The sequence below is a fragment of the Megalobrama amblycephala genome, linkage group LG1 (assembly GCF_018812025.1).
Source record: "Megalobrama amblycephala isolate DHTTF-2021 linkage group LG1, ASM1881202v1, whole genome shotgun sequence".
NCBI lineage: Eukaryota > Metazoa > Chordata > Actinopteri > Cypriniformes > Xenocyprididae > Megalobrama > Megalobrama amblycephala.
Genome location: NC_063044.1, coordinates 25,972,255 through 26,000,076, shown reverse-complemented (window position 1 = coordinate 26,000,076; position 27,822 = coordinate 25,972,255). Strand labels below are relative to the sequence as shown.

At 39.5% G+C, this 27,822-nt stretch overlaps 1 protein-coding gene across 3 annotated transcripts; it reads right to left on the bottom strand.

The window, feature by feature from the left end:
- Positions 1-100: 100 nt before the first annotated feature.
- Positions 101-27,691, bottom strand: LOC125265850. Of its 3 annotated transcripts, none has more exons than XM_048186396.1 (5): positions 26,721-27,029; positions 22,622-22,938; positions 21,976-22,101; positions 14,859-14,939; positions 101-1,155 (listed from the first exon to the last, which is right to left on the bottom strand). In XM_048186396.1, the coding sequence occupies exons 2-5, from the start codon at positions 22,896-22,898 to the stop codon at positions 1,058-1,060; spliced, it is 582 nt and encodes a 193-aa protein (XP_048042353.1). In that variant the 5' UTR covers positions 22,899-22,938; positions 26,721-27,029; the 3' UTR covers positions 101-1,057. The 3 variants fall into 3 exon arrangements, with proteins under 3 accessions (XP_048042353.1, XP_048042346.1, XP_048042361.1); XM_048186389.1 differs by lacking the exons at positions 101-1,155; positions 14,859-14,939; positions 21,976-22,101; positions 22,622-22,938 and adding exons at positions 1,891-2,598; positions 3,172-3,490; positions 7,528-7,845; positions 27,481-27,691; XM_048186404.1 differs by lacking the exon at positions 101-1,155 and adding an exon at positions 13,223-14,669.
- Between the last annotated feature and the right edge of the window lie 131 nt (positions 27,692-27,822).

The window sequence follows — 27,822 nt, the reverse complement described above, 5'->3', positions numbered from 1 at the left end:
TACAGGCCGATCTCAAATCTCACTTTTCTGTCAAAAATACAAGAATAGGCAGTTTCATCACAACTATGTTCCTTCTCGGAAAGAAATGGTATCTGTGAGGATTTCCAGTCAGGATTTAGACCGTACCATAGTACTGAGACTGCTCTCATTAGAGTTACTAATGATTTGCTCTTAGATAGATCCTTAGATCCTTTTCCTTTTTAGCACCTAAACTCTGGAACAATCCTCCTAGCACTGTTCAGGAAGCAGACACATTCTTGTCAGTTTAAATCTAGACTAAAAATGCATCTCTTAAACCTGTCATACACACAGCACATTATCAATTTATGTTTTCATATACGTTAAAGGATTGTTAGGCTGCATAAATTAGGTCAGCCGGAACCGGAAACACTTCTTATATCACCAGATATACTCATTACATCAGAAGTAGAATGGCATCTATGCTAATATTAGTCTCTCTGTTTATCCCAAGGTTTATTGCAGTCAGCTGTATCCAGATCAGATGAAGGACCTGTGCCTAGACGTGATGATAGATCATCCCCTGTGAAGGCCTCACTGACACAACAGCCAGTGCCACAGATTCCCAACAAACCATGAATACGATCTTCAACTAGATGGAACTGGATTAAATATTTTGACTGTTGCAATCCCAGCCGGACTTATGATCTGTAACGTTGCCTGAATCATAATCGCGCACTGTTTGCTGTTGGCCAGAGAAGGACTGGTCACCCGACTGAGCCTGGTTTCTCCAAAGGTTTTTTTTTTCTCCATTTTTGTCGCATGTTCGTCACCTGATGTCACCTGTTAGAGTTTGAGTTCCTTGCTGCTGTTGCCTTTGGCTTGCTTAGTTGGGGACACTTGATATTCAACAATGTTTCTGATCTGCCTGCATTGACACCATTGTATGCGAACCATTGGATACTTTACATTTCCGCTCTCTGGTGTTTCTAGTCAAATTAGCATATTTTCCAAGCTGATAATGTAACGTTAAACCTATTAAACAGTTTAAAAATCACATGGCTCCATAGCGCCATTAACTAAATGTTTTCATAATGCACTAAGTTGTGGGCTGAACTCTTGCTCTATCCGGATCTTCTTTACTCAACAGTGGAATCTCTGAAGTCTCCAATTCATTTGCATTTTTTCCTGTGGAACCTGAAAGGAAAATACAGGGACAATCATAGAAATTAGAGAAGATGTGGAGGTCATATATAGTCCAATTATAGTCTAGAAGAATTGATGCTGTTCTTAAAAAATCATGGAGGTCATACGAAATATTAGCATATAGAAAGAGAACAGTGTTAGTTTTAGCTACATTTGATAGCTAGATAAGTTTTAAGTTTATAAGTTTTATCTCACAATTCTGACTTATTTCTCAGAATTGCATAATTTAAACTCACAGTTGACTTTTTTTTCTCACAATTGTGAGTTCTAAAGTTAGAATTGCGTGATATAAAGTTGCAACTGCATCTTATAAACCCGGAATCAGTCTCTTTTTCCTCAGAAATGCAAGAAAAAAAGTCAGAATTATAAGCTTTTTTCATGCAATTCTGGTATTATGTCTTGCAGCTGTTCATTTCTTTATATCTTACATTATTTATATTTTTATATATATATTTTGCATACATTATATCTTACATATTATTATCTTTATAATATAGTTTATATCTCTAAATTAAGAAAAAAGTAAGAATTTCGAAAAAAGCAAGTCAGAATTGCATGATACAAACTCACAATTGTCAGAAAAAAAGTCAGAATTGTGAGAAAACTTTCAAAAATTTGCACCCATGCACAAATTTCATTTAATGTTTTTAATTTGAGAAGTGTGTCATGTAAAGAGTCCTTATTTTATATACACTCAGACTTTAAGTCTGATTAAGTCAGGATTAAATTGACAACATCTTTTTCTCTCTGTGCAGAGAAAACTGAGCTTTTTGAAGATGTTCTTGCTCTCCATAGTGAATACATTTGAAAACAGTTTTCAAGCTGTTGCTTGGGCTGCAAATATTGAGTTATTTGATGATGCATGCGACACATGGAGTGCCTGTTGTTCACATTCACTTGCTTTTGAAAATAAATGTTAGCTTGTACAATCTTCATTTTATATTCATGTAACTGCTGTCTTGCAGCAAAACATGAAAATTTCAATGGTGTATTTTATCAGTAAAATGAAGCAGGAGAACAAAGTGAAAACTTTATTTTTCTGTATCATGAGTGTTTAAAACACAGTTTTCATGTTGTGATGTGGACTGTAAAAATTGAGGTATTTGATGATGTATGTTTTGTCACGTGACACATGTGTACCCATAGATATTTAAGGCTGTAGCAGCATGTTGTATCTGGTATTTAAGAGGTTCAGTTGCTGTTCAGACGTCAGAATGAGAAGAAAATCTGAAGTAATTTTGACCATGATCCACTCCAGCAAAATAAAACTCATTATTTTTCTCTTGCTGTATCAGCTGTAATACTCACGGTTTTGCCTTTCTAGTTCAGAGATCTTATGGTGATAGTATAAGACAGCAGAAACTGCAGCAGCAGATAACACCAGAAGAACAACAACAACTATTCCTGTTACATCACCTGGAGACAGAGCTGGATCTGAAACAGTTAAAGACAGACAGTCATTAGTTTTCACAGACATCTGATAAACAATCATTACTTTAAAATACTTACAGTAGCACAGTAGCAATGAATATCTATCATAAAGTCTGGTCACTACTTTGATTGGCCACGAGGATCTTATTTCATATAACAGCACAGGAACGTTGATCATAAACCTGTCTATGTTCAATTTCATTTCCTTATTCTACAGAACGACTGATCCTGCTTTGACTTGTTTTGGAGTTATAACTACTGGTGGCATGAAACTAAAAATATCTGCTCATAATGTGTGTGAAATCAAATGTAAGTCAATCACTGTTCATTTTTTATAGTACTGTGGTATAAAATCAATATCTGTTCTGAATATCAGTCATGTGATCACCTGCGGCCCAATCACAGTTGTGATTATATACAGAACAACAGCATGAACTGTGATATTGAGAAACTACAACACTGTAAGACTGATGAACACATTATAACTGTATTTGCTGCACTTTAAAACTCAGTTTAATTCAGTTTAATTTATAAAACACATCCTCTCCAAAAAAAAAAAAAAAAAACTATCCTCACCATATACATCAACAATGAATGTCACAGTTGAGGTCCCAGCGCTGTGATGGATCCATAGATGATAAAGTCCAGAGTCTGTGATTCTCGTGTTGTTGATGGTCAGAGATCCAGTCAGATCATTCAGCTTCAGTCTGTCTCTGAATCTCTCATCATTAGTATATGAGATCTTATTTCTGTCAGTTTCAGCAATGATTGAGGCTAAATCTCCAAACCTCCACTTTATTAGATTAAATTCCTCTCTTAAACCGAGGGTCTAGAGTGACAGAATCTCCCTCCATCACTGACTCTCTCTTCAATCCATCTTCCTCATCACCAAACACTGCAGAACAAACACAAACAATCAATCAGAGATTAAATTCATAAACACTGCTGCTGATGTTAATGTACAGATGTTACTCAGATCATAATCATGTTTGATAAACTCATTTTGACTTACATTCAGAACGTCTAAGTTACTATTGTAACCTCCGTTCCCTGAAGGAGACATTACGTCGACACTGACATAATGGGGTCTCGCCTGGGAACCCAATCCCCTCCAAGTGGTACAAAACGAGCCAATGGGAATTGGCCAGTGAGATTTACATTCTGGGCCACACCCCCAGCATTCGGGTATAAATAAGACCGGCATTACATCACTTCCATTCATATTTTGCTGAGGAGCTGAAATAGGTACCCCGGCCGTTCAGCGGTGACTCAGGGCTATGGCAAGGGGACATAACGTCTCCATTCCTCCTTCAGGGAACGTCGATACTGACGTAATGGGGTCCCAATGGAAAACGGCATAGCGAACTGAACCACGTTACGAGTGTTGGGGAAGCAGATGCTCTGGGAACCAATGCAAGTGCTACCACAGATGTCGTAACCTTCCAGCATCCGGAGTAAGCCCAAGGAAGTTCTCCATACCAGTGGGATGGAGTGGTCAGGGCGTTACTCAGGGGATAATCAAGAGTGCTTTCGGGACTCAATTCCAAATTGACCAAAATGCCAGGGATGCATTCCCAGTCCAACAGAGACCACACCCTGCCCAGAGGGAGGAGGTGTGTGGAACACACATATGGACTGACCCATGAAGCAGTAACGCATATGGAAATCTCTGAGGTAGGACCAACCTAACCAGGGAGGAACACTACAGTACAGAGATAAGGCAGAGCAGAGCCGTCCAGGAAAAGACACGGTTTTACCGTCAGGGAAACCGTACCGTGGAAGAAACACATATGGGATTTACCTGTAGGGACTCACATCATATGGGCATCTAGCCCAGTACAAGGGCTGACCAACCTGGCATGCAAACAATTACTGGACCTGGTGTCTGACTGCCGCAGGATGCAAGAGGAACTCCACAGGGTTCATTTGTGCTCGTATTTCCTCGTCCGAGGGAAATGGCACAGCAAGCGAGAACCCATGACAATCTACTTGTAGACAGCACACGGGAGGACACCGGGTCCACCCGGAGATTATAAAACCTTGCGTATATGTTCGGTGTCGCCCAGCCCGCAGCTCTGCAAATGTCCACCATAGAGGCACCGTGCACCAACACCCCAGGCAAACAGTAAAAAAAAAAATAATGTAAAAATCAGCTCACTCCACTCGGGGTGCAGGGCTCGCCTTGGGACTGGTATGCCAAGGTGATGGCATCCACTATCCAGTGGGCCAACCTCTGTTTGGAGACAGCCTTTCCCTTCTGCTGACCTCCAAAGCAGACAAAGAACTTCTGAAGCTCTGTGTGCAGTCCACGTAGACTCGCAGAGCACAAACGGGACACAGCAATGCTAGGGCTGGGTCTGCCTCCTCCAAGTTCACCACCTTGGTACCGGAAGGGAGTGGTGGGAACTTTGGGCACATATCCAGGCTGGGGTCTCAGGATAATGAGACAAAGCCGGTTCAAATTATAGCCATGATTCCCTGACTGAAAATGCTTGTAGGTCCCTGAAACTCTTAAAGGAAGCAAGCACAGTCAGGAGCACTGTCTTGAGAGACAGATGTTGAAGCTCGACTGACTCAAGGGGTTTGAATGGAGCTGCCTGTAGGTCCGCAAGGGAGGGAACAAGGCGAGGCCTAGGAGGCATTTAACCCCCTGGTGTCTCTCAGGAAACTGATGATCCACATAAACCTTCAAGGTTGAGGGGGACAGCCTCCACTCCAAGCCGTCTTGAAGGAAGGAAAGCACAGAACTGACCGGGCATTTCCGGGGGTCTTCCTGGTGGAAAGAACACCACTCAGCGAACAGACTCCACTTCATGCCATAAGCACACCTCGTTAGAGGGGGCTCTGGCCGAAGTGATAGTGTCAACTACGCTGGCGGTAGGCTACTTAAGTCCTCGGCATCCCATTTAGAGACTACACATGGAGGTTCCATAGGTCAGGACATGGGTGCCATATGGTACCCCATCCCTGAGAAAGCAGATCGTTGCTCAGGGGAATCCACCAGGGAGGGGCTGTCGCGAGGAGCATCAGCTCTGGGAACCAGGTTCGGTTGCGCCAATAAGGCACAACTAGCAAGACCTGCTCCTCGTCCTCCCTGACCTTGCACAGAGTCTGTGCGAGAAGGTTCACTGGGGGAAATGCATATTTGCGTAGACCCCGGGGCCAGCTGTGTGCCAGTGCATCCGTGCCAGCAACTCGAGGCAATTGATATGCCACTGCAGTTGAGGTCCTGTCCGGGAGCCTAATGCAGCATGCCCGTTGCATACAGGACCCCAGCCAGTGGTGGAGGCATCTGTTGCCAGTGCTCAAGCGGTCTCATATAAAGCAATCCGAGTGGCGTGACCACGGCTGCAGATGCCATATGCCCCAGGAGCCTCTGAAATTGTTTCAGCTGTTTTCTGCGAGAAAGAATTCAGTCCGTTCAGCACTGACTGCGCGCACTCATTGGTGAGATGTGCCGTCATGCTGACGAGTCCAGCTCCACACCGAAAAAAGAGATACTCTGCATGGGGGATAGTTTGCTTAGGTGCCTAAGCACCAAGTACCTGTGTTTGCACAACTGATCTGGAGACTGAGCCAAGATGAGCAAGTCATTGGACATGGAAGTATGCATCCTGAATGAGAGCTTGTGAAGAATCTAGAAACGCAGATCCAAGATTGGCCATAGCCCCTTTCTTGGGTGCTATGAAGTACGGGCTGTAAAACCCTGACTTCATCTTGGCTGGAGGGACAGGCTCTATTGCGTCCTTCTCCAGGAGGGCCGCAATTTCTCCCCACAGGACAGGGGTGTTCTTGCCTGCCATCAAGGTGTACAGGACGTGGCTGAATCTGGGGGGACACCTGGTGAACTGAATCGCATAGCTGAATCCGACTGTACGAATGAGCCAAGGGGATGGGTTGGGGAGCCGTAGCCAGGCCCCCAAGCTCCGTATGAGTGGCACCATCCTGACAGCAGAAGTACCTGCTAGGGGGCAGGGTAGAGCACTGAAGCCCAACCCGGGAGGCTGAGCGTCCCGCAGTAGAGGCAGCGAGTGGGTCTTTCCCTGGGGGACGGGGCAGGGAGGCATGGGGAGTATGTGCGTCCCCAAACCACCAAAGCCCTGCCGGTGGCGAAAGAGGGTGTGGCTGAGAGTGAGGGAGCAGTGCGTCACCCACTGTCAGCACGACCCTGTATGACCCAGAGATTTTGCAAAATGTCTCTGAGAGAATATGCTCCGTTAATGCAGCGTCAGACAGCCCCATCACTTTTACTTTCTTTAGTGAATACTGACAGAGGTTAAGACTTTTTCACCGGCATAACTCTTGTGCAAAGTTTGCACATTGCTTCTTGTGTGATATCCATTGGCTCCCCTTCTTGTTTTAAAACGGAAAGATTTTGACTATTATTTGTGGATTTGTGCTACGCCACTGCCTGTTGGCATAATCTTTACAACTTTTATTATTTTTTTTTTTTTACATCTTTACAACTAAAGACGTGAATGTGAGCTTGCGCACTGCGTAATGGGTGTCAACATTGCACTGCGCATGTGCCCCAGAGACTTATGAATACGACTGAGAAAGTAGTCGGATTCCAGCGTTTACATGGTCATTTTTTTGCTGTTGGATCGGATTAGAAAAGAATAAACCATCCATTCCAATCGAAATTTCATTCAGATCAAGTGAGCTCAATTGGATCGATTAAGGTGTTTACATTAACGTTTTTCAATCCGAAGTCCGAAACAAAAAGTCATGATTTTGTTCTTTTGCTATTGGAGCAAATGGGAACGCAATATATTATCCATTCACCACTATAGAAGTTTACCAAACTACTTCTGAAAAATTAGGAAAGGGTCCATAAATAATGAATATTTGCTTGTTGCACATTTAATCTTGGTTTAATTCCTAAAACAAAATAAATATAAAAATTTCTCAAATAAAAAAAAGCATTCTCACCATAGACAGCAACACTGAATGTCTTATTTGAGGTCCCAGCGCTGTGATCGATCTGTAGATGATAAAATCCAGTGTCTGTGACTCTCATGTTGTTGATGGTCAGAGATCCAGTCTGATTATTCAGCTTCAGTCTGTCTCTGAATCTCTCATCATTAGTATATGAGATCTTATTTCTATCAGTTTCAGCAATGATTGAGTCTGAATCCCCAAACCTCCACTTTATATGATTAAATTTCTCTCTAAAATCAGTGTCTAGAGTGACAGAATCTCCCTTCATCACTGACTCTCTCTCCACTCCATCTCCATCAGCTCCAAACACTGCAGAACAAACACAAACAGACAATCAGAGATTAAACTCACATCAAGGTAGGGCTGTGACAATAAACGCATTACCTCAGTATAATGAGATGCCTACCGCAGTGTTGAGGTAATCACAGTCACACTTTTTTATTTTATTTACAAACCTGATTCCAAAAAAGTTGGAACACTGTACAAATTGTGAATAAAAACAGAATGCAATGATGTGGAAGTTTCAAATTTCACTATTTTATTCAGAATATCGCATCTTCCTCTTTATGATGCGCCAAATGTTTTCTATGGGTGAAAGATCTGGACTGCAGGCTGGCCATTTCAGTACCCGGATCCTTCTTCTACGCAGCCATGATGTTGTCATTGATGCAGTATGTGGTCTGGCATTGTCATGTTGGAAAATGCAAGGTCTTCCCTGAAAGAGACGACGTCTCAATGGGAGCATATGTTGTTTTAGAACTTGGATATACCTTTCAGCATTGATGGTGCCTTTCCAGATGTGTAAGCTGCCCATGCCACACGCACTCATGCAACCCCATACCATCAGAGATGCAGGCTTCTGAACTGAGCGCTGATAACAACTTGGGTTGTCCTTGTCCTTGTCCTCTTCATGGCGTCCCAGTTTTCCAAAAAGAACTTCAAATTTTGATTCGTCTGACCACAGAACAGTTTTCCACTTTGCCACAGTCCATTTTAAATGAGCCTTGGCCCAGAGAAAACGCTTGCGCTTCTGGATCATGTTTAGATATGGCTTCTTTTTTGACCTATAGGGTTTTAGCCGGCAACAGCGAATGGCACGGTGGATTGTGTTCACTGACAGTGTTTTTTGGAAGTATTCCTGAACCCATGTTGTGATTTCCATTACAGTAGCATTCCTGTATGTGATGCAGTGCCGTCTAAGGGCCCGAAGATCACGGGCATCCAGTATGGTTTTCCGGCCTTGACCCTTACGCACAGAGATTGTTCCAGATTCTCTGAATCTTTGGATGATATTATGCACTGTAGATGATGATAACTTCAAACTATTTGCAATTTTTCTCTGAGAAACTCCTTTCTGATATTGCTCCACTATTTTTGGCCGCAGCATTGGGGGAATTGGTGATCCTCTGCCCATCTTGACTTCTGAGAGACACTGCCACTCTGAGAGGCTCTTTTTATACCCAATCATGTTGCCAATTGATCTAATAAGTTGCAAATTGGTCCTCCAGCTGTTCCTTATATGTACATTTAACTTTTCCGGCCTCTTATTGCTACCTGTCCTAACTTTTTTGGAATGTGTAGCTCTCGTGAAATCCAAAATGAGCCAATATTTGGCATGACATTTCAAAATGTCTCACTATCAACATTTGATATGTTATCTATATTCTATTGTGAATAAAATATAAGTTTATGAGATTTGTAAATTATTGCATTCCTTTTTTATTCACAATTTGTACAGTGTCCCAACTTTTTGGGAATCGGGTTTGTACCTCAGTGTTTCTCCACGGCTAAATTCAATTCGACCATCAGTTTTAACACTTTTTATGTGAAAAAAAGCTTAAAATATTAAATATTTATGGTGCACTTTAGTTTAGATTAACTGAATAAAATGTGTTTTCACAACAATGCTGAAATCATTGACGCGTGCACTGCCTCACAGCTGCTGTGATTATAAAGGTCATTCATTCACAAGAAAAGTTATTGTTTTTCATGAGATTTAGTGAGTACTTCATACTTCACACTGACAAAATGTATTTTTAAACCTAGTTATTTTATAATGTTTAATATTTAGTCAAAAACGAAGTGAAAACAATTAGAGGAAATGGCTGATATATGCGCAAATAAATGCTACTTTGCCGCCACCTGCTGGTTAAAGTGCTAATTATTATCTTTTTTATTTTTAATTAAGTATTTTCTATCAAATGTTGAATTTCCTACAATTTTAAACGTTTGGTTTTACAAAGGGGAAAATCTCAGAATTAAAAATAACATTTGAAGTGCTGGAAAATAATGTATCTGTGTGTCTAATTACAGACACACCGTTTTTAAATGGTCCTAATAGCTTCATCTTTATTGCAATCAATTAAGTCCAGAGTAAGAAAGTAAGAAAAAAATCCCATACAAATAGGTAACAGACAAAAACATTAAAATAAATAAAAAAATATTTTGACAGAGAAACATGGTTTAAGCTCTGAAATACTTATTTTAGAATGGCTTGCATATTTTCATTTATGAATATGATATTTAGCCAGATTTTAAAATGCTGGTTTGAATAAAGGTGTTTTTACTGAATGTACTGTTACATGTGCTTAAAAAGCGTCTATGTCTTTAAAAACTAATGCTAATGAACTACAGCTAATGCTAAGTGCTCAAAGTGAAACTGAAAGTCAACAGAAATCACACACTTACCACAGATTATAAATAAAAACACAGAGATTTTTGAATGGTTCTTCATTCCAACTACATCTGATTTCGCTGCATATTAATACTGACACACACCAATCTGACTGACGACGACAGAGAAGCTTTAATACCATCAATGAATGAATAATGAATTTACATGACGACTGAAATACTGCTGAAGAAGAGAGAGAGTTTATGCTTCCAGAATCTGAAAGACTGAGGAGAAACAAATCCTGATGGGATTATTATTATGGGAGATTATATTTCTTCTTCACACTGGATCTGAAACTTTAGTAAAGCATTACTGCCATCTGCTGTTTACACCGAGTCTTTTCACTCTCAGACTCAGTCAAGAGATAAAGTTAAGAAAAAGACCTTTTTAAGATAAGATTAAAAAAATAAAAGAGGAAATGAAACTTAATTTAAAAAGAGTGTAGAAATGCACATAGAGAAATTAAACAAAATAAATAAATGCATTAAATAATTAAAACCTCTTCAAATTATGACTTTGTATGAACGTTTTGACGATTCAATTTCTTCATTTATGAATTTTGCATACTTTTAGCATTCTTTCTACACTAAAAAAATGAACAAAAACAAATTTTAATAAACTAAACATTAATCATGGCAAATGGGTCATCGCCTTTTAACAAAATGAAACACAATACAGAAACATAAATGCTGTTTTAAAATATTTAATTGGATTAACAGGTCTTTTTATTAACATTACAGGTCAAATATGATACATCACACAGAGAAAGATGTTCATCAGGGGATATCATATGAAATGTATTTTTATCAAGGAATAATATTATAGAAATAGAAAAACACTGATTTACAAAATCAAGCTGAAACATTCACATAGAACACATGAGATGATAGGATATTTACATAGTTTGTTTGATCAGCAATTTCTCATATAAAAGTGCAATAATACTTTTCCATTATTGTTCAGTTAATAAAGCGGAGGTTAAGCTTTGCACTAGTTCAGTTTAATTCGAACCACTGCAGACAGCCGGTCAGAACTACGGAAGAGGATTAGGGCCAAGCAATAATAAAAAAATAAAACCATCTCCAGATTAAAGTTGGTAAATTTCGAGAAAAAACTCGTTAAATTATGAGAACAAATTCGTTAAATTATGAGAAAAAAAGTAATTAAATTACGAGAAAAAAGTCGTTAAATTTAACAAACATTTTCTCATAATTTAAGGAATTTGTTCTTGTAATTTAATGGCTTTTTTCTCGTAATTTAATGACTTTATTCTTAACATTTTATCTCAACCTTTTTCTCGAAATTTAACGATTTCTTTTCTTGTAATTTAACGAGTTTATTCTCAACATTTTATCTCGATTTTTTATTGAAATTTAACGAGTTTTTTCTCGTAATTTATCGGCTTTTTTCTCGTAATTTAATGACTTTATTCTTAACATTTTATCTCGACCTTTTTCTCAAAATTTAACAACTTTTTTCTCGTAATTTAACGAGTTTATTCTCAACATTTTATCTTGACTTTTTTCTCGAAATTTGACGAAATGTTCTCATAATTTAACGAATTTGTTCTCGTAATTTAACGACTTTTTTCTCGTAATTTAACGAGTTTATTCAACATTTTATCAACTTTTTTCTCAAAATTTAACAAAATTTTCTCATAATTTAGCAGCTTTTTTCTCGTAATTTAATGACTTTATTCTTAACATTTTATCTCAACTTTTTTCTCAAAATTTAACGACTTTTTTCTCGTAATTTAACGAGTTTATTCTCAACATTTTATCTCGACCTTTTTCTCAAAATTTAACGACTTTTTTCTCATAATTTAACGAGTTTATTCTCAACATTTTATCTTGACTTTTTTCTTGTAATTTAAAGATTTTTTTCTTGTAATTTAATGAGTTTATTCTCAACATTTTATCTCGACTTTTTATTGAAATTTAACGAGTTTTTTCTCGTAATTTATCGGCTTTTTTCTCGTAATTTAATGACTTTATTCTTAACATTTTATCTCGACCTTTTTTCTCAAAATTTAACAACTTTTTTCTCGTAATTTAACGAGTTTATTCTCAACATTTTATCTTGACTTTTTTCTCGAAATTTGACGAAATGTTCTCATAATTTAACGAATTTGTTCTCGTAATTTAACGACTTTTTTCTCGTAATTTAACGAGTTTATTCAACATTTTATCAACTTTTTTCTCAAAATTTAACAAAATTTTCTCATAATTTAACAGCTTTTTTCTCGTAATTTAATGACTTTATTCTTAACATTTTATCTCAACCTTTTTCTCAAAATTTAACGACTTTTTTCTCGTAATTTAACAAGTTTATTCTCAACATTTTATCTCGACCTTTTTCTCAAAATTTAACGACTTTTTTCTCATAATTTAACGAGTTTATTCTCAACATTTTATCTTGACTTTTTTCTTGTAATTTAAAGATTTTTTTCTCGTAATTTAATGAGTTTATTCTCAACATTTTATCTCGACTTTTTTCTTGAAATTTAACGAGTTTTTTCTCGTAATTTATCAGCTTTTTTCTTGTAATTTAATGACTTTATTCTCAACATTTTATCTTGACTTTTTTCTCAAAATGTAACGACTTTTTTCTCGTAATTTAACGAGTTTATTCTCAACATTTTATCTTGACTTTTTTCTCGAAATTTGACGAAATGTTCTCATAATTTAACGAATTTGTTCTCGTAATTTAACGACTTTTTTCCTCGTAATTTAACGAGTTTATTCAACATTTTATCAACTTTTTTCTCAAAATTTAACAAAATTTTCTCATAATTTAACAGCTTTTTTCTCGTAATTTAATGACTTTATTCTCAACATTTTATCTCGACCTTTTTCTCAAAATTTAACGACTTTTTTCTCGTAATTTAATGAGTTTATTCTCAACATTTTATCTCGACCTTTTTCTCAAAATTTAACGACTTTTTTCTCGTAATTAAACCAGTTTATTCTCAACATTTTATCTCAACTTTTTTCTCGAAATTTAACGAAATTTTCTCATAATTTAACGGCTTTTTTCTCGTAATTTAATGACTTTATTCTCAACATTTTATCTCGACCTTTTTCTCAAAATTTAACAACTTTAATCTCGAGATGGTTTTATTTTTTTATTATTGCTTTGGTCTCTGACTAAATACTGATACCTAGTGGTCAAAAGCAATAGCAAAAGTAATAGGTCATTATTATTAAATTGCAGACAAAGATTTTGGATAGCTAGGCTGACTTGTATGTTTCGTGCGGTAGGGGCCCCAACCTCAAATTCTTTCATAGGGCCCAAAATTGCTAGCGCTGGGTGTGTGGTTCTGTAATGAAATACAGAAATAACTTTACATTAGTGATACATTTACAGGTACAATCATCATACAATAGAAATCTTTACAGATATAAATTTAGCTACAACTTAAGCATTTCAATACAATTTAAATCACGTAAATACAGGATATTCCGCGTAAGTCCACAAGATATGCGCATTGTTGGCAACTGCGTGCATTCAAACTATGATAAACAGGCACTTAATCACGAAAATAAGCACGCTATAACATTAACATATTTCGCATGGAATCACAGATTAATTATAGTAGTTTCAAGTTAACATCAAGGAAATAGACGTGCAGCACAATTGAGTATAATGCAGTAAATATGCAATCACATGGTGCGAGACGCATCTGAATCACGGCATGAGAACAACTGGAAAATTAAACGAAAGAACAAACAAAACACACTTACTTTGTATGTACGCACACAGTATAACATCAGTAAACTAAGGATGCTGTTGACCAATGTGAGATTGAGCAGATTAATCGTGGTAACTGCGTTCACTGCATCTGCTCCCTTGGCACGTGATCTGTGATGACGTTGCAGGTTTCGATTCGTCGTAGAGAACATTAAAAGAGCCTTTTGAACAGTATAATTGTTTAAATAATTAATGTAGATCAAAGTTTCAAACATCATACACACCAGAACAATCTTGATCTATTAGCCAGTAACTCAGGATTTAACTATATATTTTTGTGATTAAGTGGTAATTTCCAGAAATTTGTGAAAAATTTGCAGTGTTTTTTAATTTTTTTTTATAATTAGGTTAATATTAGGCTATAGCTTACCTTATGCTCCAGAAGTTAATGCTGGTTCTGATAGAAAGCTGTCAGTTTGTTGTGTGTGGAGCTGCATAAATAAAGGTGACTTGACCTGACTTGTAACAGGAAGGATGCTTTACATTTCCACTCTCCAGTGTTTCTAATCAAATGAGTGTATTTTCAGAGCTGATAATGTAACGTTAAACCTATTAAAACAGTTTAAAAAGCACATGGCTCCATAGCGCCATTAACTAAATGTTTTCATGATGCACTAAGTTGTGGGCTGAACTCTTGCTCTCTCCGGATCTTCTTTACTCAACAGCGGAATCTCTGAAGTCGATTCATTTGCATTTTTTCCTGTGAAACCTGAAAGGAAAATACAGGGACAATCATAGAGAAGATGTGGAGGTCATATATAGTCCAGTTACAGTCTAGAAGAATTGATGCTGTTCTTAAAAATCAAGGAGGTCATACAAAATATCAGCATATATAGAAAGAGAACAGTGTTAGTTTGAGCTTCATTAGACATCTAGATGAGTTATAAGTTGTCTGTACCTTCGCTGCAGGGTTCGATCTGTAGTTTATAATCTCCAGAATCTGTGGTTTTTTGTTTTTCAGCATCAGTGACAGATTCTCCTGTCACAGCAGCACACAGAAACAGAGAAATTAAAAGATTATTATGGTGAGTTTGCAGATGAACAACATAGAAGACCTAAAAAGTTTGTGAATCTTGTTCTTTCTAGTAATCTTTTCATCATGTGAATTACTTTTTTAAAATAAATATACATTTAACATCAGTTCTGGTAGACATAAATGGCAAATTCCAAAGAAATATCAAGAAAAAAAAAAAAAAGCAAACTAACGGTACATTTACATGATAATGATGTACTTAAAATGGAAAAGTGTTTCCTTTGTACAGATGACAATATTGTCAGAATGATCACTGTTCATGCAGATCCACAAAAATGATGCATTTTTTAAAAAATGTGCGTTTTTGTAATTTACATGGATTTGATAACTACTGAACTACTTGATTTTTCAGGACTAGCGAGCTGGCAGTGGTGACGGACGCAAGAGCGCGTGAGTGTTTTGCTTAATATCTGTTCTGAGTCAGTTGCTTCGTTTATTCTTTGCTGCTAGGAAGATTTAATTCGTATCTGTGTTTGTCCTATTTCCTACCTCGACTATATAGAATTGTATTTTAATTGTACTTGTTTAGAATAACAGCTGCGTTTGCAGACTTTATTGGTGTTATTGCCCGCACTTAAGCTTTAGTTAGTTTCGGTTTTCAGCCATTCACGGGTTTAGGCTTTTGCACTGCTGATTTGCAAGGCGGGCCTAGCTCGTTTCAATCACGTGTTAATAAGCAGTATATTAATTGTGTGTGCGCGCTGTCGCGGAAGCGTCAGCGGGAGCGTTCAGCCTCCTCGTGTGAAGACCGACTCGGGTAAAGACCTGCGACTCTACCTGCGCGACTCCACCGAGCAACGACACCGGTAGGCACTTAAGTTTCTTCCCTCCTTTCACACTTTTCCTTCTTCCTCAGCATGTGCTTTCAACTCATTCCTGTTGTCTCACGGCAACGCTCCACTAACCCACGTAAAAGGCAGCGCAATGTTTCTAACCTGCGTCCTGTTTACTCCTCTTCTAACACTAATACTCCTCTCTCTGTCTCTGTGGGTCTATGGAATTGTCAGTCAGCAGTTAACAAAGCTGACTTCATTCCAGCCTTTGCTACTAATTCTTCTCTTAATATCTTGGGCTTGACTGAGACCTGGATTCGTCCAGAGACTCAGCAACTCCTGCTGCTCTCTCCTAACAACTTCACTTTCTCTCATACCCCTCGCCAATCTGGGAGGGGTGGGGGCACAGGTCTTCTCATTTCTGACAATTGGAAATACTCGACTCATTCCTCTCTTTGCAACTACAGTTCATTTGAGTTTCATGCTATTACAATCGCAATTCCTGTCAAAATTCATATCGTAGTAATTTATCGCCCCCCAGGCCAACTAGGTACCTTTGTAGAGGAACTGGACATGCTGCTGTCCTCATTCCCAGAGGAAACAAAACCCACTTGTAGTTTTTGGCGATTTCAGCATTCATCTAGAGAAGCCTTATGCTTCAGACTTCCACTCTCTTCTAGCCTCATTCGATCTTAATCGGCTCATTTCCACAAGTACACACAAATCTGGCAACCAACTTGACCTCATTTACACACGCAACTGCATCACCGACAACATTCTTGTAAAACCTCTGCACATTTCCGATCATTTCTTCATTACTTTTAATCTACAACTCCCCATTTGTTCACCACCAACCCCGCTACCAGTTACCTTCAGACGAAACCTGCGCTCTCTTTCTTCTTCTGATCTTTCCTCTACTGTATCATCCTCTCTTCCCTCACCCTCACAATTCGCATCTCTAGATGTGAATACAGCAACAGACACTTTATGTTCCACATTAACTTCTTCTCTAGATAGTATCTGTCCTCTGTCATCCAGGCCTGCACATGCCACTCCCTCTAATCCCTGGTTATCTGATGTTCTTCGTGAACATCGGACCAAACTCAGGGCTGCAGAGAGGAAGTGGCACAAATCAAAAGACCAATTTGACCTAAGTAGCTATCAATCTCTGCTCTCATCCTTTTCTGCTGAAATTCATGCTGCTAAATCTTCCTATTTCCACAACAAAATCAACAGCGCTCCAAACACACGCACACTTTTCAAAACATTCAACTCTCTCCTCTGCCCCCCTCCACCACCACCCACCTCATCCCTTACTGCTGATAATTTTGCTACATTTTTCACTGATAAAACATCTACCATCAGCAGTCAGTTCTCCGCTCCACACACACAGGAACTCAGACCAACCACACACACAGCCACACACCTCCTCTCTTCATTCTCCCCCCTCACTGAGACAGAAGTATCCAAACTTCTCCTCTCCAGCCATCCCACCACCTGCCCTCTAGATCCCATCCCCACACACCTTCTACAAGCCATCGCTCCTACACTTTTACCAGCACTGACACACATCATCAACACATCTCTCCACACTGGCACTTTCCCTAACACATTCAAGCAGGCTTGGGTAACCCCACTGCTTAAGAAACCCACATTAAACACGTCTATTGTAGACAGCTACAGACCTGTTTCTCTCCTACCATTCATAGGAAAAACACTTGAACGAGTTGTTTTCAACCAGGTGTCATCTTTCCTCTCACAGAGCAACCAATTGGATGTCAATCAATCCGGTTTCAAGAGTGGCCACTCGACTGAGACTGCACTGCTGTCGGTCACTGAATCCCTGCGGATTGCAAAGGCTGATTCCAAATCATCAGTTCTCATTCTGCTCGATCTATCTGCTGCCTTTGACACGGTGAATCATCAGATCCTCCTGTCCACCCTCTCGTCACTGGGCATCACAGGTACTCCGCTTCTCTGGTTTGAATCCTATCTCACAGGAAGGTCTTTCAGGGTTGCCTGAGAGGGGAGGTATCCAAAGCTCATCAACTAACCACGGGTGTTCCTCAGGGTTCAGTTCTTGGACCCCTCCTCTTCTCCATTTACACTACATCACTTGGTCCCATCATTCAGGCACATGGTTTCTCCTACCATTGCTATGCTGATGACACACAACTCTTCCTTTCATTCCAACCAGATGATCCCACAGTAGCTGCACGAATCTCAAGCTGTCTGGCGGGCATCTCGGCATGGATGAAAGAACATCATCTACAACTCAACCTGGCTAAGACTGAGCTTCTCGTCTTCCCTGCCAATCCGACTCTAAATCATGATTTCAGCATCCAGATAGGTACATCCTCAATTACCCCGTCAAATTCGGCCAGAAATGTTGGAGTAATCCTTGATGACCAACTGTCCTTCAAAGACCACATTGCAAAGACAGCTCGGTCATGCAGATTTGCACTATACATCATCAGGAAAATCAGGCCCTTTCTAACAGAACATGCAACACAACTTCTGGTCCAGGCCCTGGTCATTTCTAGGCTTGATTACTGCAATGCTCTTCTGGCTGGACTGCCATCATGCACAATCAAGCCTCTACAAATGATTCAGAACGCTGCAGCACGTCTCGTCTTCAACGAGCCCAAAAGAGCCCACGTCACGCCTCTCTTCATCTCTCTTCACTGGCTACCACTTGCTGCTCGCATCAAATTCAAGGCGTTGATGCTTGCTTACGGATCTGCCACAGGCTCAGTACCCTCCTACTTCCACTCACTCTTACGAGTCTACACTCCTACCAGAAACCTGCGCTCATTAAAGGAGCGAAGGCTTGTGGTACCATCACAGAGAGGCACAAAATCACTTTCCAGAACGTTCTCGTTCACTGTTCCTTGCTGGTGGAACGATCTTCCTGCCTCCATCCGGAATGCGGAATCCCTGGCAATATTCAAAAGACAGCTGAAAACCCATCTCTTTCGTGAGCACTTAACCTCATCTTAAAAAAAAAAAAAATTCTTACTCCTATCCTTTCACTTCCTCTAATCCCTCTCTATTGTATCTTAGGATAATCTGAGCACTGCCTATAACTTGTATTATGAGCACTTCTTGTCTATTTGCCTCGTCATGACGACTCGCTTGTTGTATTCCTCACTTGTAAGTCGCTTTGGATAAAAGCGTCTGCCAAATGAATAAATGTAAAATGTAAATGTAAATGAACCCGCTTCTGCCACAAAAAATAAAAAATAAATAAAATAAAAGGGTAAATGTGACTTTTTATCTCACAATTCTGACTGTTTTCTCAGAATTGCATAATTTAAACTCACAGTTGACTTTTCAAATATGTGAGCCGTCACGGAAACCAGTCGGCAGCACAACTATTGAGCAAACTGAGAAAGAAGCGTTTTTTTTTTTTTTCAAAATTGGTGATTTTCGTTTTTTTTTGCAGAATCTGTTAGTTGAGATCACGAAGAAGCATCTCCGTGTTTTAGATAGTAGTATTGGTATATTTAAAAGCGTACATTTTGAGGTTGAAATTGGCTTGTTCTATCTCGCAGTAAGGGCGTGTCATTGTCCGTGTGTATTTCCATACTGGATAGGCCAGATTTTGTTTCTTTTGTTATTGCTCTCCAAGGGAAGCGTGGCTACTTATTTATGCAGCGCTCTGGCCGGCTCTAGCTGATATCAAAATTTAATGAAGATGGACGCCGCAAAGAATATTGCAGATGAGCTGAACCGTGGCCGTTACACCGAAAATTTTTTGAAGTACAACATACGGCTGGATTCTTTAGCTGCGGAAAAAAGAGTGGCAGGACATGCAAATTATTGGATATTTAGAGGCAAACAGACGCACAGTGCAAACTTCGGAGATAGAAGACCCCGACAAAGAGAAAGTGTGCCCGAACAACTTATTTCATCTTTTCTGTTTCTTATGGGGTGAGTTTCCATAAACATCAAAGTTTGTCGTTTTGTGTTCATTCTAAGAACACATAGGCTACACGTTATCTCATGTGTCTTTTGCTATTAGCTAGCTCAGGAGTGTCGTTTTAATTGTAATCATTAGCATCGTATCACTTGCCAAAAACCCCCATTACTATAATTGGCTTTTAGATGGTAATGTTAGCATCTGCTATTAATTTGAATAATGCTTCAACTGCATGAATTGACTGGTGTGAATGACTTAGCTCATGTAAACCTTACTATTCTTGAATTGAATGTGACGCTAATAATTTTAGCCAGTTACTACTTAATATTCTTAACAAGGATTTACTAATGTAATAGTAAATGATTCAGATTAAATTCCTACGTAAGTATAAAGTATCCGTAGCCGTAAAATGTGTGTTATAAGTCAAAATTAAAAGTATTTATTGAATTTATCACAGAATCCTGTTCAAAAAGTCCTAATGCTACACAATGAAATCAATTCACCAAGTTTTATGTAGAAAACCAGCAAATAATAAATAAAATTAGCATCAGTATGTACGTTTTGTTTACATAATCATTAAAATAATAACATTAAAAATGATGGCCAGATTTTAAAGGAGTGTCTTGCAACATGTTATCTACAATGCACAAGTTCAAATAGAGTTTTGACAAAAAAGGTTTTATAAAAAGATAAAACTCACATATTTCAGCACATATTTATAAAAGTCAAAAAAGATAAATTACTGACATTTACAATGCACATTATCCTTTATTATTAATAGTATGCGGTCCGATTTTTCCCGTTGCATCTGTCGTTGCTATGCAACCATGCAGCTTTACAGGGGGCGTGGCTTATCTAAATGAGATGTAAATGAGCCCTTTTGTCACTCCCAGCAGGTGAGAACAGGCGAGAAGTGCAAAATCTTTAGAGGTCATTTTCTGGCCTTAAAGCTTTTTTGAGTGCCTACCTTCAAACGGCCAAATGGCCACAACTTCTCCAAATATGATCAGATTTCCATGTGTTACACATCGTTGGAAAGCTTGGAGACTACACTTTCAGAATCTGTGAATAACTCAAAATGCCCCAGAACCTGACTTTCCGTGACTGGTCACATATATACTCTTTTACCACCTGAGCGCGGAAAGACGCATTTTTCGGCGCATGCAAACGCGCACCGTCCGTCATAAAAATCCGGCTGCGCGGACAGTCAAAGCTAGTCCACAGTCTAGTAAACGTTTCTTGCTTGCGCCGACTGAAAACACATGAGAAACAGCATGAGACAGTACTGAACATTGAACATGCATGTGGATTTGGATAAAACAGTTAATCGGGCATGCAGGGTTATTAAATTATTTTTCTTATTATCATGCTACTTATATTATTAAATTAATATTACAATTAATTTGCCCCGCGATATCATAGCGCATCACTGCATAAATAAAGTATTAGTTAGCTTACTCTTCATTTAAAGAACAACTTGTTTAACACAAAATACTTCTCGACTCACGAAACACTATTTTTTCTCACTATGGGCTACAAGAGAAATATTAAGAAAATAAATTAGATTAATCTCTCATCGTCTCTTAGAGAATATGTGACGTTATTGCAGCGTCGAATGCCAAAAGCTCAGTCCGTTTTTACTTTCAGTTTCTGTAGTGAATAATTGACTGGAGTTTGAGACTTCTTCACCTGCATAACTCTCACGCAAAGATTGCACAGTGTTTGTGTGATATATCCACTGCTCGCCTTCATGGTTTAAAATGGAAATATTTTCAATATTGTGACGTGGCATTTTTCTTTATCATCAGTTGCTCGCAAAATGATGAACACCGATTCACATAAAATTAAGTGAATTATTAAATAAATGTGTAAATAAACAACAAGCAAACCTAAACTTGTTTGCTTAAAATTTCAAGAGTCAAGAGTCAAATGTCGCCCATGCCTTCCCTATTCTACTTATGGAAATAAACGGAACTAAAAAAATGGAAGTTCACTACATGGAGAAAAATCCTGGAATGTTTTCATCAAAACTTTATTTTTTTTCAACTGAAGAAAGAAAGACATGAACATCTTGGATGAAATGGGGGTGAGTAAATTATCAGGAAATTTTAATTTGAAAGTGAACTAATCCTTTAAGAAAAGAGAACTTCGAAAAAAGCAGAATTGCAAGTTATAAAGTCTGAATTGCATGATACAAACTCACAACTGTGAGAAAAAAGTTAAAACTGAGCTTTCTGAAGATGCTCTTGCTCTCCAAAGTGAAAACACTGTCAGCTGTAATACTCACGGTTTTGCCTTCCTCGTTTAGAGCTCTTACAGCAATAGATAACACCAGCTAACACCAGCAGAACGACAACAGCTATTGCTGCTAATTCACCTGCCATTTCACGTAGTCTGTATAATAGACCGTATCCTGTAATGATAAAGATAAAATACTTACAGTAGCAATGAATATCTATCATAAACTACTTTGATTGGCCACAAGGATCTTATTTCATATAACAGCACAGGAACGTTTATCATAAACCTGTCTATGTTCAATTTCATTTCCTTATTCTACAGAACGACTGATCCTGCTTTGACTTGTTTTGGAGTTACAACTACTGGTGGCATGAAACTAAAAATATCTGCTCATAATGTGTGTGAAATCAAATGTAAGTCAATCACTGTTCATTTTTATAGTACTGTGGTATAAAATCAAAATGGGTTGTTCTGAATATCAGTCATGTGATCACCTGCGGCCCAATCACAGTTGTGATTATATACAGAACAACAGCATGACTGTGATATTGAGAAACTACAACACTGTAAGACTGATGAACACATTATAACTGTATTTGCTGCACTTTAAAACTCAGTTTAATTCAGTTTAATTTATAAAACAAACACATTCAAAACTATTTATTCTGAAAAGTAAAAAAAAGTGTCCTCACCACAGACAACAATTTTTGGTTCCCTATATGGCTTCCAATGATACATCTCTAGTTCATAAACTCCAGAGTCTGTGATTGTCATGTTCTTGATGATCAGAGATCCAGTCTGATTATTCATCTTCAGTCTGTCTCTGAATCTCTTGGTGTCATTGAGGGGATATGAGATCTCATTACTATCAATTTCAGCAATAATTGAGCCTGAACCTCCAAGCCTCCACTTTATACGATCAAATTTCTCTCTTAAACGAGGGCCTGGAGTAACAGAATCTCCCTCCATCACTGACTCTCTCTTCACTCCATCTCATCAGCTCCAAACACTGCAGAACAAACACAAACATCAATCAGAGATTAAACTCATAAACACTGCTGCTGATGTTACTGTACAGATATTACTACTCTGATATCTGAGATCTGATATGATCTTATGTTAGTCAAATCAATTTATTTTTATAGTGATTTATACAATATAAATGATTAAAAGCAGCTTTACTGTGATGAATTCTGAATTCTTAGTTCGGTTCAATAACTGTGTAAAGATCATCAATTATTAGTTTAATTAATTTCATCTATAAAGCAGCTCTGGAGAAAACAATTAATTCATTCATTTTCTTCCGCTTGTCCGGGGCCGGGTCGCGGGGGGCAGGAGTCTAAGCAGACTCCTCCAGCTCTTCCGGGGGAATTCCAAAGCATTCCCAGGCCAGCCGAGAGACATTGTCCCTCCAGCGTGTCCTAGGTCTTCCCCGGGGCCTCCTCCTGGTGGGACATGCCCGGGACACCTCCCCAGGGAGTCGTCCAGGAGGCATCCGGTACAGATGCCCGAGCCACATCAGCGGGCTCCTCTCGATGTGGAGGAGCAGCAGCTCTACTCTGAGCTCCTCCCAAGTCACCGAGCTCCTCACCCTATCTCTAAGGGAGCGCCCAGCCACCCTACGGAGGAAACTCATTTTGACTGCCTGTATGCGGGATCTCGTTTTTTCGGTCATGACCCAAAGCTCATGACCATAAGTGAGAGTTGGAACATAGATTGACTGGTAAATCGAGAGCTTCGCCTCTCAGCTTAGCTCCTCCTTCACCATGACGGACCGGTACACCGACTGCATTTTTGCAGAAGCTGCACCGTTCCACCTTTCAATCTCTCGCTCCATCCTTCCCTCACTCATGAACAAGACTCTAAGATACTTAAACTCCTCCACTTGGGGCAGGACTACTCCACCAACCTAAAAGGGACAAGCCACCCTTTTCCGGCTGAGAACCATGGCCTCGGACTTGGAGGTGCTGATTCTCATCCCAGCCGCTTCAAATTCGGCTGCAAACTGTCCCAGTGCATGCTGAAGGTCCTGATTTGATGGAGCCAACAGGACAACATCATCTGCAAAAAGCAGCGACAAGCTCCTATGATCCACAATCCGGACTCCCTCCGGCCCCTGGCTGCGCCTAGAAATCCTGTCCATAAAGATAATGAACAGGACCGGTGACAATGGGGAGCCCTGCCAAAGTCCAACACGCACCGGGAACAGGTCTGACTTACTGCTGGCAATGCGAACCAAGCTCCTGCTCTGGTTGTACAGGGACCGGACAGCCCTTAGCAGGGGCCCCGGACCCCATACTCCCAGAGCACCCCCCACAGGGCGCCACGAGGGACACGGTCGAATGCCTTCTCCAAATCCACAAAGCACATGTTGACTGGTTGGGCAAACTCCCATGAACCCTCCAGCACCCTGAAAAGGGTATAGAGCTGGTCCAGTGTTTCACGAGCGGGATGAAAACCGCATTGTTCCTCCTGGATCCGATGTTCGAGTATCGGCTGAATTCTCCTCTCCAGGACCCTGGCAAAGATTTTTCCAGGGAGGCTGAGGAGTGTGATCCCCCTGTAGTTGGAACACACCCTCCAGTCCCCCTTCTTGAAAAAAGGGATCACCACCCCGGTCTGCCAGTCCAGGGGCACTGTCCCCGACCTCCACGCGATGTTGCAGAGGCGTGTCAACCAAGACAGCCCCACAACATCCAGAGACTTAAGGAACTCAGGGCGAATCTCATCCACCCCCGGTGCCTTGCCACCGAGAAGCTACCTCGGTGACTTCAGCTTGGGTGATGGACGAGTCCACCTCTGAGCCCTCGGCCTCTGCTTCCTCAGAGGAAGATGTGTTGGTGGGGTTGAGCAGATCCTTGAGGTATTCCTTCCACCGTCCGACGATGTCCCCAGTTCAGGTCAACAGCTGCCCACCTCCACTGTAAACAGTGCTGGCAGGGCACTGCTTCCCCCTCCTGAGGCGCCAGATGGTTTGCCAGAATCTCCTTGAGGCCGACCGATAGTCCTTCTCCATGGCCTCACCAAAGTTTTTGCCTCCACAACTATCCGGGCTGCAGTCCACTTGGCCTGCCGGTACCCGTCAGCTTCCTCAGGAGTCCCACAAGCCAGCCAGGATCGATAGGACTCCTTCTTCAGCTTGACGGCATCCCTTACTTCCGGTGTCCACCACTGGGATTCGGGAATTGCCGCCACGACAGGCACCGGAGACCTTACGGCCACAGCTCCGAACGGCCGCGTCGTCAATGGAGGCAGAGAACATGGTCCACTCAGACTCTCCAACCTCCCTCGGGATCTGGTCGAAGCTCTGTCAGAGGTGGGAGTTGAAGATCTCCCTGACAGGGGCTCGGCCAAACGTTCCCAACCGACCCTCACAGTATGTTTGGGTCTGCCGAGTCTGTCCAGCTTCCTCCCCCGCCATCGGATCCAACTCACCACCAGGTGGTGATCATTTGACAGCTCCGCCCCTATCTTTACCCGAGTGTCCAAGACATACGGCTGGAAGCCCGATGAAACAACCACAAAGTCAATCATCGACCTCCGGTGCACTGATGGACACCCTTATGTTTGAACATGGTGTTCGTTATGGACAAACTGTGACTAACACAGAAGTCCAATAACAGAACATGATTGGGAGAAAACAATCATATCAATAATATTGCTGAATATTCACAATTATTCATTTAACATACAGTTTTACACAAAGATATTTTCAGATAGGAAATATTTAAGCTGAAGTGAAACTGATTGTTTTTGTTTAATTTCCCTTTATATATACAGAACAGAATTGATTCACTCATTAATATAAGAGCATCTGTTTCTCTTTGGGTCATTTTTCTCTTAATTTATGTGTTTATTTTCATGTGTTATAGATCTACAGCTGAACACGAGCCTGAAATCAAGCTATCATCATCTGGACCTGTTTGATGTGTGAATTTATACACAGATTAATCTCTGAATATCAGTCATGTGATCAATCACAGCTGAGATGATTTTGAGAACAGCAGGACTGTGATATTGAGAAACTAAAACTGTTGGAGCCTTTTAACAGACTGTGATCATGTTTATTAACATTGTAAATCTAATCTACCAATGTTCATGTTTTCAGTAATATTTCAGTAAGTTGTACTGTATATTTTAACATACCTTCAGATGTTCATTCATGTTTATTTCGCTGTAACTGGTATTAAAGCGGAGGAGAGGATGATCACATGCTTCTCTTTAACTAAGACGCTAAAGCGATCTGTCACGCCACATTAAACAACACCGAAACCGTATTTATTTTTAATAAGATGGACGTCATTTGAAATCTGAGACTTTGCTTCATATCAAAAGTAACAAAGATTATTATGATTTATTGGATGGGAGGAGCTACATATTCTGCTCATTCATCAACTGAAAACAGAGTAATCAATTCTTGGGATTTAAGAATCAATATCAGTTCGTAAAAATGAGAATCCATTAAAATCGAGAAATCTATATTTTTTACCCAGCCAGAGATTCAAATGGAGTGACAGAAAGTCTTTATAATCAAGCTCTCAATGTGTTTTTCCTCTTTGGAAAGTCATCAAAACTTTCACAGAAGGTCCAGATTTTGTTCTTTTGCTATTGGAGCAAATGGGAACGCAATATATTATCCATTCACCACTATAGAAGTTTACCAAACTACTTCTGAAAAATGAGGAAAGGCTCCATAAATAATGAATATTTGCTTGTTGAACATTGAATCTGGTTTAATTCCAAAAACAAATGAAAATATCTACATTTCTCTTATAAAAAAATTATTCTCACCATGGACAGTAATAGTGAATGTGTAATATGAGCGCCCAAAGATGTGATGGATCTCTGGTTGATAAACTCCAGAGTCTGTGATTCTCATGTTGTTGAAGGTCAGAGATCCGGTCTGATTATTCAGCTTCAGTCTGCCTCTGAATCTCTCATCATTAGTATATGAGGTCTCATTTCCATCAGTTTCAGCAATGATTGAGTTTGAATATCTAAACCACCACTTTATTTGATCAAATCGCCATCTAAAATCAATGTTTAGAGTGACAGAATCTCCCTCCATCACTGACACTTCACCTCCATAATCTCCAAACACTGCAGAACAAACACAAACAGTCAATCAGAGATTAAACTCACATCAAGAATCAAGACAAAAGAGCTAACAGACAAAACATTACAGATATTTTGACAGAGAAACATGGTTCAGTGTTTTTATTTTGTTTTCTAAAACATTGAAATACTTATTTTAGGATCATATTTCCATGTGTGAATATGATATTTCTCCAGTTGTTGTTGACTCTTGCTGATATAGTCACTAAACTGACATGCTCTATACAGCAGTTACAGAATGAGTGAACAAGTGAACAACTGCTCCGACTGTCTGTCAGATTTTAAAATGCTGCTTTGAATGAAGGTGTTTTTACTGAATGTGCTGTTACATGTGCTTAAAAAGTCTGTGTCTTTAAAAAACAACAACAATTGAACAATTTCATGATATGCTAATGAAGTGCTAAGTGCTCAAAGTCAACAGAAATCACACACTTACCACAGATTATTAATAAAAACAGGATGATTTTTGAATAGTTCTTCATATTGTTGTAGATTCCAACTAAATCTGATTTCTCTGTTAATACTGAGCCACATCCATCCGACTGAGAGTTTATGCTTCCAAATTCTCAAAGACAGAAATCCTGATGGTGGTGGATTATTCTACTTCTTCTTTCTGCTTTCTTTTCCTTTTCCTCTTCTTTTCTTCTTCTTCTTCACACTGGATCTGAAACTCTAAAGCATTACTGCCATCTGCTGTTTCCATCGACTCTTTTCACTCTCAGACTCAGTCGAGGTAAAGATAAAGTTTTCTTTTTGAAACATAATGTGCTTAAAGACC

What these genes read in the sequence shown, in the direction of transcription:
- LOC125265850 (XM_048186389.1), bottom strand. Translation starts at nt 27,526, where the DNA reads ATGAAGAACTATTCAAAAATCATCCTGTTTTTATTAATAATCTGTG. An exon ending in ATTCACTATTACTGTCCATG is followed by an intron (nt 7,846 to 26,720) that starts GTGAGAATAATT and finishes TTTGTTCTGCAG; the next exon opens with TGTTTGGAGCTGATGGAGAT. An exon ending in ATTCAGTGTTGCTGTCTATG is followed by an intron (nt 3,491 to 7,527) that starts GTGAGAATGCTT and finishes TTTGTTCTGCAG; the next exon opens with TGTTTGGTGATGAGGAAGAT.